At 48.6% G+C, this 17,980-nt stretch overlaps 1 protein-coding gene across 2 annotated transcripts in view; it reads right to left on the bottom strand.

Annotated features, from left to right (window-relative positions):
• Positions 1-17,980, bottom strand: part of RNPC3 (RNA binding region (RNP1, RRM) containing 3) — a 127,135-nt gene that overhangs the window by 58,979 nt on the left and 50,176 nt on the right. For both annotated transcript variants that reach the window (XM_063940099.1, XM_063940100.1), the window contains exon 6: positions 8,263-8,331. In XM_063940099.1, the coding sequence (XP_063796169.1) occupies positions 8,263-8,331 (69 nt within the window). The remainder of the gene's footprint in view (positions 1-8,262; positions 8,332-17,980) is intronic.

The raw sequence follows: 17,980 nt of genomic DNA, 5'->3' as shown, positions 1-17,980 counted from the left end.
TCCATCTTGATTTGAACCCTTGTATGTAATTGTTCAAATCTTTTAGATCTCACCGAGCCGTTTGGCTTCAGTACCACAATATAGTGTGGAATAATACCCCTTCCCTTGTTGTAGGAGGGGTACTTTGATTATCACCTGCTGGGAATACAGCCTGTGAATTTTTTTCCAATACTGCCTCCCTGTCGGAGGGAGACGTTGGTAAAGCAGACTTCAGGAACTTGTGAGGGGAAGACGTCTCGAATTTCCAATGTACACCTGGGATACTACGTGTAGGATCCAGGAGTCCACTTGCGAGTGAGCCCACTGCGTGCTGAAACTCTTGAGATGACCCCCCACCGCACCTGAGTCCGCTTGTATGGCCCCAGCGTCATGCTGCGGACTTGGCAGAAGCTGTGGAGGACTTCTGTTCCTGGGAATGGGCTGCCTGCTGCAGTCTTCTTCCCTTTCCTCTAACCCTGGGCAGATATGACTGGCCTTTTGCCCTCCTGCCTTTATGGGTACGAAGGGACTGAGACTGAAAAGACTGTGTCCTTTTCTGCTGAGATGTGACTTGGGGTAACAAAAGTGGATTTTCCAGCTGTTGCCATGGCCACCAGGTCCGATGGACCGCCCCTTTATACGGCAATACTTCCATGTGCCGTCTGGAATCTGCATCACCTGACCACTGTCGTGTCTATAAACATCGTCTGGCAGATATGGACATCACATCTACTCTTGATGCCAGAATGCAAATATCCCTCTGCGCATCTCGCATATATAGAAATGCATCCTTAAAATGCTCTATAGTCAATAAAATATTGTTCCTGTCAAGGGTATCAATATTTTCAGTCAGGAAATCTGACCAAGCCCCCCCAGCGCTGCACATCCAGGCTGAGGCGATTGCTGGTCGTAGTATAACACCAGTATGTGTGTATATACTTTTTAGGATATTTTTCAGCTTCCTATCAGCTGGCTCTTTGAGGGCGGCCGTATCTGGAGACGGTAACGCCACTTGTTTTTATAAGCGTGTGAGCGCCTTATCCACCCTAAGGTGTGTTTCCCAACTCGCCCTCACTTCTGGCGGGAAAAGGTATACCTCCAATAATTTTCTATCGGAGGAAACCCACGTATCATCACACACTTTAATTTATCTGATTCAGGAAAAACTACAAGTAGATTATTCCCACCCTACATAATACCCTTATTTGTGGTACTTGTAGTATCAGAAATATGTAACACCTCCTTCATTGCCCTTAACATGTAACGTGTGGCCCTAAAGGAAAATACGTTTGTTTCTTCACCGTCGACACTGAAGTCAGTGTCCGTGTCTGTGTCTGTGTCGACCAACTGAGGTAAATGGGCGTTTTTACAAGCCCCTGACGGTGTCTGAGACGCCTGGACAGGTACTAATTTGTTTGCCGGCCGTCTCATGTCGTCAACCGACCTTGCATCGTGTTGACATTATCACGTAATTCCTAAATAAGCCATCCATTCCGGTGTCGACTCCCTAGAGAGTGACATCACCAATACAGGCAATTTGCTCCGCCTCCTCACCAACATCGTCCTCCTACATGTCGACACACACGTACCGACACACAGCACACACACAGGGAATGCTCTGATAGAGGACAGGACCCCACTAGCCCTTTGGGGAGACAGAGGGAGAGTTTGCCAGCACACACCAAAAACGCTATAATTATACAGGGACAACCCCTTATACAAGTGTTTTCCCTTATAGCATTTTCACATATGTAAACATATCGCCAAATAAGTGCCCCCCCTCTCTGTTTTAACCCTGTTTCTGTAGTGCAGTGCAGGGGAGAGCCTGGGAGCCTTCCTCACAGCAGAGCTGAGCAGGAAAATGGCGCCGTGTGCTGAGGAGAATAGGCCCCGCCCCCTAAAACGGCGGGCTCTTCTCCCGGAGTTTGTGAGATCTGGCAGGGGTTAAATACATCCATATAGCCTCAAGGGCTATATGTGATGTATTTTAGCCATAAAAAAGGTATAATACATTGCTGCCCAGGGCGCCCCCCCCAGCGCCCTGCACCCTCAGTGACCGCTGGTATGAAGTGTGCTGACAACAATGGCGCACAGCTGCAGTGCTGTGCGCTACCTTATGAAGACTGAAAGTCTTCTGCCGCCTGTTTCTGGACCTCTGGACCTCTTCAACTTCGGCATCTGCAAGGGGGGTCGGCGGCACGGCTCCGGGACGAACCCCAGGGTGAGACCTGTGTTCCGACTCCCTCTGGAGCTAATGGTGTCCAGTAGCCTAAGAAGCAAATCCATCCTGCACGCAGGTGAGTTTACTTCTCTCCCCTAAGTCCCTCGTAGCAGTGAGCCTGTTGCCAGCAGGACTCACTGAAAATAAAAAACCTAACTTGTCATTCTTAGTACTTAGCGACTAAGAATGACATTGTAGGACCAATATATAGAGCCAATTGCAGCAATTGATCTGAAGGCAGTGTGTTATGCAAATGTATATTTCCAATAGACTGAGTGTATATGGTAATTAACCACACTAGCCTGCTTTATTTTGCCTCTGAGCCTATCTGTAACAGACGAGATTTAATCATATAAGCAGTCACAGTGTCACGGCATTGGATAGCAAAGCAGTCACAGTGTCACGGCATTGGATAGCAGAGCCGCAACATTTTATGGCTCAATATGTCACAATGTGGTTCTTTTTAGTAAATGAATTGTCACAGTAACGTGTATAGGAGTTTTGAAAGGATCAACTCTATACAACCAGCTACAGTGTTGCGGCATCAGATAATGGAACCGCAACAGTGTATGGCTCAATACATTATAATGTGATTCCTCGTAATAAACAAATTATCTCTTCTCAGACGTATAGAATCCCAAGGCCATTAAGAATTGCATTAACTTGGCGGATCCTTATTTACATAGCCGTACTGGGAATAGTGATATAAATGGCCCAGGTCCTGTAAACAATAACACCACCACAAATGGGAATATAACAAATAATACACAGTGAATACAATAATTTTTAATAGATACAGTATCTTTTATTATTAAATACTTTTCCATATATATTTCACATCATTTAATTGACCTTTATTAAAAGTTATATTTTAGATTGATTAATTTCTTCTTTTCTTTGTGCGCCAACTAAGAGACAATCTTCTCTATCCTCTTTTTTGTCCCTGGTCTGAGAGCAATACCAGGGAAGTTTCTTGTTGAGACAAGAAACCATCATGTCTATTTGTGGGCAACCCCACCAGTCCATGATGTGCTGAAACACCAAATGGTGGAGCCCCCACTCCCCCGGTTGGAGATCATGACGACTCAGGAAGTCCGCCTCCCAGCTGTCCACACACGGAATGAAGATTGCGGACATTGCTCTTGCATTTCTTTCTGCCCAGAGTAGTATCTTTGACACCTCTCGCATGCAGGCTCTGGTTTTTGTCCCTCCTTGTCGATTGATATTCGCCACTTCCGTGGCGTTGTCCGACTGTACCTGGATCGCGTGATCCTTGAGCAGAGGAGAGGCCTGAAGCAGAGCATTGTAGATCGCCCAAAATTCCAAAATGTTAATCGGAAGGAGGGCCTCGTGGGCTGACCACCTGCCCTGGAACTGCACCCCTTGGGTGACCGCTCCACATCCCCGTAGACTTGCATCCGTCGTGAGAAGGGTCCAATCCAGAATCCCAAAACTCTGGCCTTCCGGGAGATTGGAGGACTAGCCACCACAGGAGGGAAATCCTGGCCTGAGGTGACAGTCGAATCATCCGGTGCATCTGTAGATACGATCCGGACCACTTGCTCAGGAGATCCAACTGAAATGTTCTGATATGGAACCTCCCATACTGGATCGCCTCATATGAGGCAACCATCTTTCCCAACAATCGTATGCAAAGATGGACTGATACTCGAGTAGGTAGGAGCACCACAATGCGGAACATCTCCTGAAGTGTTTTCGCCTTGTCCTCTGGTAGAAACACCTTCTGGGCCACAGAATCCAGCAACATCCCCAGGAACAGGAGCCTCTGAGTTGGCTTAGTTGAGACTTCTGTAAGTTGATCCACCCATGGTCTGACAGAAGATGGATAGGGCTGTCGATATGGAGCAACAAAAACTCCTTGGATCGTGCTTTTATCAGAAGATCGTCCAGATAAGGGACAACATTGACCTCCCTTGTCCACAGCCCCTTCGTGAATACCTTTGGGGCTTTGGACAGGCCGAAGGGCAGTGCCTGGAATTGGAAGGGATTGTCCAGAAGGGCAAACCGCAGGTACAAGGCGGCCAAATCGGAATATGGAGGGAGGCGTCCTTGATGTCCATAGAGACCATAAATTCCTGTTCTTCCAGGCCCGCAATCACTGCTCACAGGGATTCCATCTTGAACACCTCCAAATAAGGATTCAAGGATTTTAGATTCAAAATGGGTCTGACCGGACTGCACTAAAAACAGGTTTGAGTAAAACCCCTTGCCGCGTTGCAGTATTGGTACTGCAACAATGACGTGGGACTGGACCAACTTTCGGATGGCCTGTTGCAACGTAACTTGCATATCCTCCAAAGCTGGTAAGCTTGATTTGAAAAATCGTTGGGGAGGAGAACTGTTGAACTCCAGCTTGTAGCCCTGAGAAACAAGATCTCTGACCCAGGTGTCCTGGCAGGAAGTCTGCCAGACGCGGCTGAAGTGATGCAGTCGAGCTCCCACCTCCAGATCCCCTCTGGGGTGGGTGGGCACAGTCACGCTGAGGCCTTAGAGGACGCAGAACCGGTGGACTGTTCCCGAGAGCCGGTGCTTGCAGGTTCTCTGGACTGACCTCTGGTGCCTCTAGTCGCATTGGAGGCACCTCTGGCCTTTGAAACCGAAAGAATTGGACAGGCGGCCCCGAATAGGAGTGTCTAGCCGGCAGGGCCCCAGAGGGGAGAAACGTTGATTTCCCAGCCGTAACTTTGGAAATCCAGGTATCCAATTCAAGCCCAAAGAGCCATTCCCCAGAAAGGGGAGGGAATCCACACTACGTTTGGATTCCGCGTCCGCTATCCACTGACGCAACCACAAGGCCCTGAGCGCCGACACTGCCATGGCAGAGGTCCAAGCATTAACGTTCCCCATCTGCTTGAGTGAATCACAGAGGACACGTGTAGTGTCCTGAATGTGTTTTAGGAGGGTTACCATAGTAACTAAGGTCATATCCCCTGAGAGGCCCCCCTGAATTTGAGTGGCCCATGAATGAATGGGCATGGGTCATCCAGAAACCCGCAATGACTGGCTTTTGTGATATACCGGCTGCTGTGTATATAGACTTTAGGGTAGTCTCTATCTTCCTATCCCCAGGATCCTTCATGGTAAAGAAGCCCGGGGCAGGCAGCACCGCCTCTTTAGACAGGAGAGAGACTGATACATCTACCCCAGGGAGTTCCTCACAAAATATTTGACCTTCAGGAGCAAATGGGAAAGTGCGCGAAAACGGTTTGGGCACTTGGAATTTTTTGTCTGGATTTTTCCAGGCCTGTTTGAATAGGTCATCTAACGCTGCAGAGTCAGGGAAAGTGACATTAGGCTTGTTTTGTACAAAGAAAAATGAATGCTGTGAAACAGAGTACGCTAGAGGGAGCTTTAACACATCCCATATAGCCAGAATTAGGGGTTCAGTACCCTGAGCAGAATCGGGATCCCCACTATCGGGATCCAGGTCATCCCCATCCTCCTGTAAATAATCTTTATCAGAGTAGAGCAGGTAACCCACGTTGTAGTAGCTGAGTTTTCTGTACATTAGCAGCGAGCTGGGATGACATATCTGACATCATAGTTTTAAGAGACCCTAACCAGTGGGGCTCTAGACCCTCTCCCCCAGCCCCTTCACTGATTTGTGAAGATTGACTGCATTGTTCACATGAAACAGAATCAGTAGATAATAGAGAGAATCTGGTGTGACATACACTGCATTTTGTGTTTACCCATATTTCACAGTAAGCACAACAACTTACACATACAAACAGTGATATTGCAAGCCTACCCTACTGTATGTGAGAAGAGACACAAAGAGAACACCAGCACACCCCGAGCTGTACAGCCCCAGTGAGGCTGTCAGCTCACTATATTACAGTAAACACTAACAATTTCTGTCCTAAATAGGATCCAGACAGTGTATACAAGCGACTCAACCCTTTTGCTACACCCTGTACCAGATATACAGCGTGGCTGAGGAATCAGGAAGCGCTGTGTGTGCTGTGGATGGCTGCAATAAGCAGAGGAAGGCGCCAAAATGCCTCAGGTTCTGCTCTGATGTAGCTCCGCCCCCTCCAATGGCCCGGCGTTACACTAATATTGTACTGGCAAAGTTTCCTTTTTAGCTTAAAACATCACAACAAGTGCTAGTCAAGCATTTTTGTGCCAGTTCCACAAGGGGGATCTTAGGGGGATCTTAGCGGGACCCCCCCCCCCCCCGGGAGGGTCCCATACGCCGCGCCCGCGGTCAGACACAATTTGTACCGGGACCCCCGGTTTGTACTCACCACTGTCACCTTCAGGCAGCTTTAGGGGTGTGCGGCGTGCTGCCGCTGTGACAGCCAAGGCACAGTGCTCCGCTGAACAACAACCCCTCAGGATGGTGGTCCTGCAGCAAGGAAGCGGCTCTGCACCTCGGAAGGCTGGTGACTGTCACCCCCCATAACGCCCACGGTGCAGGTATGCTTTTTCCCAGACAGTATACTGAAACTAACAAACAGAAAAAAGAAATTGAATAAAACTCTGCCTGTGGGAGGGGGCACAGAGGGGAGGAGCCAGCACACCCAGTTGAAGAAATTTAAAGAGCACTGGCTCCTTTAGACCCCATCTATACCCCATCGTACTAGATTCTCCAATATCCCTTACGGATGCTAGATAATAAGATATTACAAGAGTAGGAAAAATCTTGACCTTTTTCAGTGTAAAAACTTACAAAAATGTTAAATTTACATCATTAATACATAGAAACTCAACAGTAACCAACAAATGTCAACAGTGCTTAACTTTCACTATCACACAGTGAAGTTTCCTTTGAAACAGTTGAGATATTGAAACCACAAGGGCATTAGAAACAAACTACCTATTAAGGAATTCATTTAGAAACAGCAGTTGCTCATGGTTGTGTATACTCAGCTTGGATGCATGCGCAGTACTAATGCAACTATGCATCAGCTCCTAAATTCAGACACCTGATTCGTTATAGTAATGGAGAGTAGGACAGCTGCCTAACCCTTTCTGCAGAAAACATGTGGCATGGCAGCCCAATCAGGATTAAATCATTTCAGTTCATAACATAGTAAATTCATATTTTTGTTGTCTAGCTTCAAAAAGTATTCAGAGACAAAACCAGTCCCTGATGCACCAGACCAGATATGATCAAGATGGCGAAGTCCAAGGCTGCTGAGCCAAATCGCTGAAAGCCATGGCCAGCGTGACCAAAATTAGAAACAGTGCTATGACTTCTACTGTTTTCCTCTTGATCTTCCACAGATTGCGGGTAATAAGAGGAAAACGAAGGAACAAAAATCCTAGCTGGAAGTCCAAATGAATCTGTAAAGTATCTATTCGCTTCATTCGGATGTCTGTGATGAGAAGAGAACAGCATTAACTCCAATGTTTTAGAAAGCTGCCATCAAAACTATTTGGGGGAATCCAAACTTCCGAGTTCAAAAAAACACTTAATGTAAGGTTCATTTCACTGGATGGATTTGAGATCAATTGACCTCAACAAAGTAGAATTCCTCCTTGCCTTCCTCTTGGGAGTCAGACCCTCCCCAAGATAAAAACAAACGGGAAATGACAAGTGAGGATTTCTCTGATATGGCTCTAACTATAGGGAAAACAGAGCCAGTCGCTGTGGATTCAGCAAATTACGTGGACGGATGGGTTGCCTTTGCCCACAACCTGAAAATTTGTGGAAGAGCAGAGAGAACAGCAAAACAGATTGCATCAGGAATCTAATCCAGGATGGTTCTGCCAGATCACTGGAGGATCCAGTGGTGTTTGAACCTCGACACAAATTTTCTTACCTACAAAAGACCTCAATTTTGTTGGTTCAAATCGATACTTTCAATAGGACAGCTTTAATGTGAACTTTTACAGGAACGCATGCATACGAATGAACTAGATGGGCAATCAAGATCATTTCCGCAAATAAAAACTCAGTGCAGTTTACAATATGTACATAAATAGCCTTAAAACTACTAAAACAGGTGATCATTATACCTGTACCTAAAATGAGAAAGGATAAATTGTCTCCGTTAAGTCACAGAATGGTACACAGCAGAGAGTATACTCACAAGGGGAGGTTGGGCAGTAAGTGGTCCAAAGGGAGCCGGTAGGTTCATTTTATTCATCAAGTGTAACACCTAACATAACAAAGTTTGACTAATTAAAAAGAGGAATATATCTATCAAAATGTATGTACCTTAGCAGCATTACTGTAGTATATCTAATTTAATACATGAAGCAATTGGTGACAGTATTTAACTGATCATACTGAAAAGCATACTACAGTCGAGTCACATTATTACGACCACCTCCTACATTTGACGTCAGCAGCGCGTAGCTCATGAAATACGCCACGTGTTGTACACTGGTTTGGCGGGTGTATAAGGTGTGCGATAGGCCGTCTGCACACATATTATTCGTTGCTGTCATGGGTAAAAAGGGCGATTTACCAGAGTTGCAAAAAGGAGATTTATGGTAGACTTACCATGGTTAAATCGCTTTCTGCAAAGTACACTGGATTCCACAGGGAATACATTGGAGTGTAGAGTTGGATCTTGATCCAAGGCACCAACAGGCTAAAGCTTTGACTGTTCCCAGGATGCATTGCACCGCTTCCTCTATAACCTCGCCTCCAGGCACTGGAGCCGTTTCGTTAACCAGTCCAATGCAGTAGCAGGTAAAAGAGACGGTAGATGTTAGTCACATAGAACCACATTCTCACGTGACGACTTAGGAAGTCCGCCTCCCAGTTGTCAATGAATGAATGAATGAATGAATGAATGAATATGGCCGATACTGCCCTTGCATTCTTTTCTACCCAGAGGAGTATCTTGGATACCTCCCGCATGCAGGCCCTGCTTTATGTCCCTCACTGCCAATTTACGTACACCACAGCCGTGGCGATCTCCGACTGAACCTGAATGGCTTGACCTTGAAGCAGAGGAGACGCCTGTAGCAGGTCATTGTATATCGCACTGAGTTCCAGTATGTTTATTGGAAGAACGGCTTCGTGGCTTGACCACTGGTCCTGAAACTGTGCCCCTTGGGTGACAGCTACCTCCAACCTCGAAGGTTCACGTCCATGGTCAAGAGAATCCAATCCTGGATCCCGAAGCTCCGACACTTTAGGAGGTTGGAGGGTTGCAACCACCACAGAAGAGAAATCTTGGCCTGCGGTGAGAGACGTATGACACGGTGCATCTGCAGATGCGAACCCGACCATTTCTTCAGGAGATCCAGTTGGAAGGTCCTCACATGGAATCTGCCAAATTGAGACCACCATCTTTCCCAACAGGCGGGCAGAGACCTGGTTTGGCTGCAGAACGATTCAAACTAACTCCTGAAGTGTCCTTGCCTTGTTCATAGGAAGGAAGACCTTCTGAGCCACAGTGTCAAAGATCATCCTGAGGAACTGGAGACGCTGGGTCGGCTCGAGGTGGGAGTTTAGAATCCAACCGTGACGTGACAACAGGGATATCGTGCGGCAGATGCTGTCCAGTAGTTGTTCCTTTGATCTCGCTTTTATCAACAGATCGTCCAGGTAGGGGACAATGTTTCAGCCCTGAATCCTGAGTTGGAACATCATTTCTGCCATCACTTTTGTGAAGACCCTTGGAGCCGTGGATAGGCCGAAGGGTAGCACCTGGAACTGGCAGTGTTCATCAAGCAGAGCAAACTTGAGGTAGGCTTGATGAGGCGGCCATATCGGAATAATAGGATTTTGGTACTTACCGATAAATCCTTTTCTTCTAGTCCGTAGAGGATGCTGGGTACTCCAAAAGGACCATGGGGTATAGACGGGATCCGCAGGAGCTTGGGCACACTGAAAAGACTTAAACTGGGTGTGAACTGGCTCCTCCCTCTATGCCCCTCCTCCAAACCTCCGTTATAGGAATTGTGCCCAGGAGAGACGGACATTTTGAGGAAAGGATTTTTGTGTAAACTAAGGGCTACAAACATACCAGGCCACACCACAAACATACCGTATTACCGGAGTAATAGTAAACCAGATAACCGTATGAAATAACAGCAACAAGCTGAAAACCAGAAATACACTACCCATGTACAAACCAAGTTAACCAACACGAAAACATTGCCAGTAACAGTCCGCACTGGGATGGGCGCCCAGCATCCTCTACAGACTAGGAGAAAAGGATTTATCGGTAAGTACCAAAATCCTATTTTCTCTTACGTCCTAGAGGATGCTGGGGACTCCAAAAGGACCATGGGGTCTATACCAAAGCTCCAGACCGGGCGGGAGAGTGCGGACGACTTTGCAGCACCGACTGAGCAAACGTAAGGTCCTCATCAGCCAGGGTATCAAACTTATAGAACTTAGCAAAAGTGTTTGCCCCTGACCAGGTGGCTGCACGGCAAAGCTGTAAAGCCAATACGCCTCGGGCAGCCGCCCAAGACGAGCCCACCTTCCTGGTAGAATGAGCTTTTACTGACTTTGGCACGGGTAGCCCGGCCGAAGAATGAGCCTGCTGGATCGTACTACAAATCCAGCGTGCAATAGTCTGTTTTGAAGCAGGATGACCAATCTTGTTAGAAGCATACAGGACAAACCGCGCCTCAGTTTTCCTGGCAACAGCCGTTCTGGTGACGTAGATCCTCAAAGCTCTCACCACATCCAGAGACTTTGGAACCGCCCCAGCCTCCGTAGCCACCGGCACCACAATAGGTTGGTTAATGTGAAACGAAGACACCACCTTCGGCAAAAACTGTTGACGAGTCTGCAATTCTGCCCTATCAGAATGAAAAATCAAATACGGGCTCTTATGAGATAAAGCTGCCAATTCTGATACCCTCCTGGCAGACGCCAGCGCCAACAGCATGACTACCTTCCAAGTGAGAAACTTCAACGCAACCTTACGCAAAGGCTCAAACCAGGAAGACATGAGAAACTGTAAGACCACGTCAAGATCCCATGGAGCCACAGGAGGCACAAACATAGGATTGATATGCATTACTCCTTTCACAAAAGTCTGAACCTCTGGGAGGACAGCCAATTCCTTTTGAAAGAAAATAGACAAAGCCGAGATCTGTACATTGATGGAGCCTAATTTTAGGCCCGCATCTACACCTGCCTGCAAAAAATGGAGAAAACGACCCAAGTGAAACTCTTCCACAGGAGCCATTTTGGTCTCACACCAGGAAACATACTTTCTCCAAATACGGTGATAATGTTTCGCCGTAACCTCCTTCCTAGCCTTAATGAGAGTGGGAATGACTTCCCCAGGAATACCCTTACGAGCTAAGATCTGGCGCTCAACTTCCATGCCGTCAAACGCAGCCGCGGTAAGTCTGGAAACACGCATGGACCCTGCAACAACAGGTCCTCTCTTAGAGGAAGTGGCCAAGGATCTTCCACCAGTAACTCCTGAAGATCCGGGTACCAGGCCCTTCTTGGCCAATCTGGAACGACGAGAATCGCCTGAACCCTTGCTCGCCGAATGATCCCCAGTACCTTTGGAATGAGAGGAAGCGGAGGGAATACATACACCGACCTGAACACCCACGGAGACACCAGGGCGTCCACTGCACTTACCTGGGGGTCCCTGGACCTGGAACAATACTTCGGAAGCTTCTTGTTGAGACGAGACGCCATCATGTTGATCAACGGAATTCCCCAAATACCTCTTGGTGAAGAGCCCACTCTCCCGGATGGAGATCGTGTCTGCTGAGGAAATCTGCTTCCCAGTTGTCCACTCCCGGTAGGAAGACTGCTGACAGAGCACTCACGTGTTGTTCCGCCCAGCGAAGGATTCTTGTGGCCTCCGCCATTGCCGCTTTGCTCCTTATTCCGCCTTGACGGTTTATATGTGCTACCGCTGTGATGTTGTCTGACTGTACCAGGACAGGTCGACCCTGAAGAAGGCTTCTTGCTTGTTGCAGGCCGTTGTAAATGGCCCTTAACTCGAGAACATTGATGTGAAGTGAAGCTTCCTGGAGCGACCATTTCCCCTGGAAGTTCCTTCCTTGGGTGACTGCGCCCCAGCCCCGGAGACTTGCATCTGTTGTCAGAAGCCCCCAGTCCAGGATACCGAACTGGCGACCTTCCAGGAGGTGAGAACTTTGCATCCACCACAAGAGAGAAATTCTGGCTCTGGGAGATAGACTTATCTTCCGGTGCATGTGCAGGTGAGACCCGGACCATTTGCTCAGCAAATCCCACTGAAACACCCGGGCATGAAACCTGCCAAACGGAATGGCTTCGTACGCCGCAACCATTTTCCCCAGAACCCGAGTACATTGATGGATGGACACAGACTTCAGCCGCAGAAGTTCCCTGACCATTGACTGCAGTTCTAGAGCTTTTTCTTCTGGAAGAAATACTCTTCGTAACTCCGTGTCCAGAATCATGCCCAGAAACGACAGCCGAGTGGCCAGAATCAACTGAGATTTCGGCAAATTCAGCACCCAACCGTGCTGCCGGAGCACCAACAGTACCAAACTCACACTCCTCAGCAAACGTTCCTTGGACCTTGCTTTTATCAGGAGATCGTCCAAGTACGGGATAATTGTAACCCCTTGCCTGCGAAGGAGAACCATCATCTCCACCATGACCTTGGTGAAAATCCTCGGGGCCGTTGAAAGCCCAAACGGCAACGTCTGAAATTGGTAATGAGAATCCTGTATCGCAAACCTTAGGAAAGCCTGATGCGGAGGATAAATTGGGACGTGTAAGTAGGCATCCTTTATGTCCACTGACGCCATAAAATCCCCCCCCATCTAGGCTGGCAATCACCGCTCGAAGAGATTCCATCTTGAACTTGAAAACTTTCAAGTATGGATTGAGGGATTTTAGGTTCAGAATCGGTCTGACCGAACCGTCCGGTTTCGGCACCACAAAGAGGCTCGAGTAGAACCCCTCCTCCCGTTGAAACGGGGGAACGGGAACAATGACCCTCTGAAGACACAACTTTTGTATTGCTGCCAGCACGACCTCCCTGTCGGGAAGAGACACTGGCAGGGTCGACATGAAAAACCGGTGAGGGGGAGTCTCTTGAAACTCCAGCCTGTAGCCCTGAGATACAATCTCTAGAACCCACGGATCCAAGTCCGATTGGACCCAGACCCGACTGAAGAACTGCAGACGGCCCCCCACCGGGACGGACTCCCCCAGGGAAGCCCCAGCGTCATGTGGTGGACTTGGTAGCGGCAGGGGTGGACTTCTGGTCCTGGGCGCCTGACACCGCAGGCGACTTCTGAAATCGACATGGCATTGGCTCTTGATCCCAAGAAACCAACATCCCTTGCCGCATCCTTCAGGTAATCTGCAGCGTCCTTGATATAACCAAGAGTTAAAAGAACAGTATCTTTATCAAGGGTATCCATATCAGAAGCTAAATTCTCAGCCCATTTAGCAATAGCACTACTCACCCATACCGACGCCACAGCAGGTCTGAGCAATGCACCCGTATTAGCGAAAATGGACTTTAGAGACGTCTCCAGCTTGCGATCCGCCGGATCCTTGAGAGCTGCCGTGTCAGGAGACGGAAGCGCCACCTTTTTAGACAAACGAGATAAAGCTTTATCAACATTAGGAGATGCCTCCCATTTTCCCCTATCAACTGATGGAAAAGGATACGCCATGTAAATCCTCTTGGGAATCTGCCACCTCTTGTCTGGCGACTCCCAAGCCTTTTCACAAAGAGCATTCATCTCATGAGAGGGGGGAAACTGTACCTCAGGTTTTTTCTCCTTAAACAAGCAAATCCTTGTTTCCTGTACTACAGGTTCCTCAGAAATGCGTAACACATCTTTTATAGCCACAATCATGTACTGAATACTCTTAACTAATCTAGGGTGTAAAGGAGCCTCAGTGAAGTCGACATCGGATTCAGAATCCGTGTCGGTATCCGTATCTACCACTTGAGTGAACGGACTCTATCGACCCCGACGGGGTCTGTACCTGTGATAAAGCATTCTCCATGGATTTTTTCCACACCTGTGTCTGTGATTCAGATTTATCTAATCTCTTCGATAAAGAAGTGACATTAGAATTAATTGTATTCAACAGTGCAAGTAAGTCAGGTGTCGGCTGCGTCGACAGAGCCAACTCCATACCCGCATCTGCCTCCCCGAAAACCTCCTCCGGTGAATAACATTCAGCCTCAGACATGTCGACACCTAGTATCGACCCACCGACACACACATACAATGCCTCAGTAGGGGACAGGTCCACAAGGAAACACGGACAGAGAAACACAGAGGGAGTATGCCAGCTCACACCCCAGCGCCCATATATCCCACCAAAAAAAAATATATGTACCAGCGCTGCCCAATTAACCAAATATGCACCAGCTACTGTGTGTCCCCCCCCTCCCGATAAGCTCCCCGTTACTCTGATGGAGCTCGTGGAGGTCCCGGACCAGCGTCTCCTGCCTGCACATGCGGAGAAAATGGCGCCTGTGAGCCGCGCGGCTAAGCTCCGCCCCCTCCCGGCGCGCTTCAGCCCGCCAAATTCAAACTTACGAAAATGCCGGCGGGGGTCCCGAAAACGGTGCAGATGCACCGAACAAACATCTGCCGGCCCCAGAATACCCAGTAACATGCTGCCCAGGGCGTTGCCCCCCCCCCCCCCCAGCGCCCTGCACCCTGTCAGTGCTGGAGGAAATGTGTGTGGGAGCATGGAGCGCAGCGTTGCCACTGCGCTGTACCTTTACTGAAGTCTTCTGGTCTTCTCATACTCACCCGACTTCTGTCTTCTGTGAGGGAGGTGACGGCGTGGCTCCGGGAACGAGCAGCTAGGCGCACCAAGTGATCGAACCCTCTAGAGCTAATGGTGTCCAGTAGCCGAGAAGCAGAGCCTTTAAACTAAGAAGTAGGTCCTGCTTCTCTCCCCTCAGTCCCACGATGCAGGGAGCCTGTAGCCAGCAGGTCTCCCTGAAAATATTAACAAAGTCTTTTCCAGAGAAACTCAGGAGAGCTCCCCTAGTGAGTGTCCAGTCAGTCCTGGGCACAAAGTCTAACTGAGGTCTGGAGGAGGGGCATAGAGGGAGGAGCCAGTTCACACCCAGTTTAAGTCTTTTCAGTGTGCCCAAGCTCCTGCGGATCCCGTCTATACCCCATGGTCCTTTTGGAGTCCCCAGCATCCTCTAGGACGTAAGAGAAATAGAGGTACGCTTCCTTTATGTCCAGAGAAACTAAGAACTCCCCCTCCTCCAGACCTGAGATCACTGCCCTCAGAGACTCAAGTCTGAACTGGAAAACCCGCAGATATGGGTTTAACGATTTCAGGTTCAAAATGGGCCTCACTGAACAGTCCGGTTTTGGTTCCACAAAAAAGCTGGAATAATACCCCTCGCCCCGTTGTTGAAGTGGCACTGGAACAATAACTTGGGTCAGAACCAACTTTTGAATGGCTTCCTGTAGCCTAAGGCGCATGTCCGCTGAAGCCGGCAAGCCAGATTTGAAAAACCTGTGAGGCGGAGAACTTTCGAACTCCAGTTTGTAGCCCTGGGAGATCAGGTCTTTTACCCAAGCATCTTGGCAGGAGCTTCTCCAAATGAGGCTGATGAATCTCAGATGAGTTCCCACCCTGAGAACCCCCAGGGGCGGAGGGACACCTTCATGCTGAGGGTTTTGTGAAGACAGAGCTGACGCCCTGGTCTTGAAATCCTGTGGTGGCAGGCTTACGTGACTTACCCCTGGAGCCTCTTGCCGCATTTGAGGCACCTCTGGCTTTTTCCTTAAACCTTGCAGTCCGAAAGGACTGCAGTGAAGGTCCCGTGTAAGAGCGTATATCCAGTGGCGTTGCAGACGGGAGGTACGTGGATTTTCCAGCGGTAGCCTTTGAAATCCAAGTGTCTAACTCACCTCCAAACAGACAATCTCCTGTGAAGGGTAAGGTCTCCACACTCCTTTCTGACTCTGCATCCGCACACACTGACATAGCCACAACACCCTGTGTTCAGAAACATCCATGGTAGAAGTACAAGCATTTATAATGCCAATGTCTTTATTGTTTCACAGAGGAAACAGGCAGTTTAATGAATATGCTGAATCAGCGTTACTATTTCAGCCAGGTACTTATCCCCACTTAGGCCCTACTGAAGGTTACCTGCCCAGATATGAATGGCATGAGTCACCCAAAAGCCTGCAATAACAGGCCTTTGGGAGGCTCCAGCCGCAATGTAAATAGATTTCAAAGTAGTTTCTATTTTTCTGTCTGCAGGTTCCTAGAATGCAGTAGCCCCCAGTACAGGAAGCATTGTCTTTTTTTCACAGGCGTGATACTGAAGCATCTACAGCAGGGGGAGTCTCCCAGCTCTTCTGCCCCTCATGAGCAAAAGGAAACGCGACAACCAATTTCTCTGGCACTTGGAATTTCTTGTCAGGAGTAGCACATGGCTCCCTGAAAAGATCATCCAGTTCCTTTGAATCAGGAAACGTGACCAGCATTTTTTTCTGTGCAGAGAAAAAGGATTGCTGTACATCCGCTTCATTTCCAGGAATATGCAAAACATCCCTTATAGCAAGGATAAGTGACTCTACACCCTGCGCTGAAGAGGAATCATGCAGCTCAAGTAGTAGATACCAGCTCCTCCCCCTCTTCCACTTCTGGTACCTCCTCCTCGGATTCCGAAAGGATATCAAGTAACCCCCATTTTTGGGGTAATGGATGTGAGAGGGGTTACACGTCTTCCCTCTGTCCTATATTGAGTCAGAGCAGCCATAGACTGTTGTAACTGCTGCCTTTCCTGTCTAGCAGTAGTTAACTCATTGGACATGTCAGCCATCATAGTTTTAATAGAACTCAGCCAAGCTGGTTCCTGTACATCACCCCCAGACACCCAGGAAGCCGCTGGTTACGCTCTGAGGTAGCTCCGCACCTGTAATGGCGCTGGAGCTACATGCTTATTTATACTGGCAATGTCCCCTATACTGTGTAAAAAGAGTTCCCAACACTTAATAACACTGCCGCTGCCAGTCTGCATGGGCTATGGGATCACCCCTCGTCCGCGCCAAGAACCGGGGGGACCCTGATAGCAGGACCCCCAGCAACACACACTGATCTTCAGGCTCTGTGCGGCATGCTGCAAGTGTGTGCACGAGAGCGCAATGCCTGCGGAACACTGACCACCAGGACCATTGTCTTGTCAGCGGGATCCGACTCGGCACCTCCAGGAGGCTGGTGTTGGACCCCTACAGCGTTCCTCGGTGCAGGTAGGCTGTTGCCCAACAGCCTACCTGAAAATAATAAACGTTTAAAAGAAACTGAAGAAAAAAAATCTTCTGGAGCTCCAGAGTCTGCATCCTCTCCTGAGGGCACATTTTTCTAAACTGGGCTGTGGGGGAGGGCATAGAGGGGAGGAGCCAGCATACCCTGTTGAAGAATTTAAAGTACACAGGCTCCTTTGATCCCCCATCTATACACTATCATACTAAATGTCTCCCAGTATCCCTTATGGATGATAGAGAAATGGGATGATTATTGGCTTTCGGCCAAGGGTGTCAGTCTTTCTGAAACAGCGCAGTTTGTGAACTGTTTGCGTGCTGCTGTGTTGAACGTGTATTGTGACTGGACAAATAGCACCATTGCAAATGACCGATGTGGAAACTGCGGAGCACCACATGCCATTGATGTGAGAGGTGAACGCCGGTATCGAAGGTGCATGGGGGACTACCGACACGCTACAGTGGACCAGCTCACCGTCAAAATGAACCTGGGGGCTACCAGACGCGTCTAAAATGACATTGAACCCTGCTATGTATCGGGCTCTGAAGCAGTTACTCTTGCTATTAGCTGGTGGTCATAATAATGTGACTCGACTGTGT

This window comes from Pseudophryne corroboree, chromosome 9 (genome assembly GCF_028390025.1).
Source record: "Pseudophryne corroboree isolate aPseCor3 chromosome 9, aPseCor3.hap2, whole genome shotgun sequence".
NCBI lineage: Eukaryota > Metazoa > Chordata > Amphibia > Anura > Myobatrachidae > Pseudophryne > Pseudophryne corroboree.
This window is presented reverse-complemented; position numbering and strand designations above follow the sequence as displayed.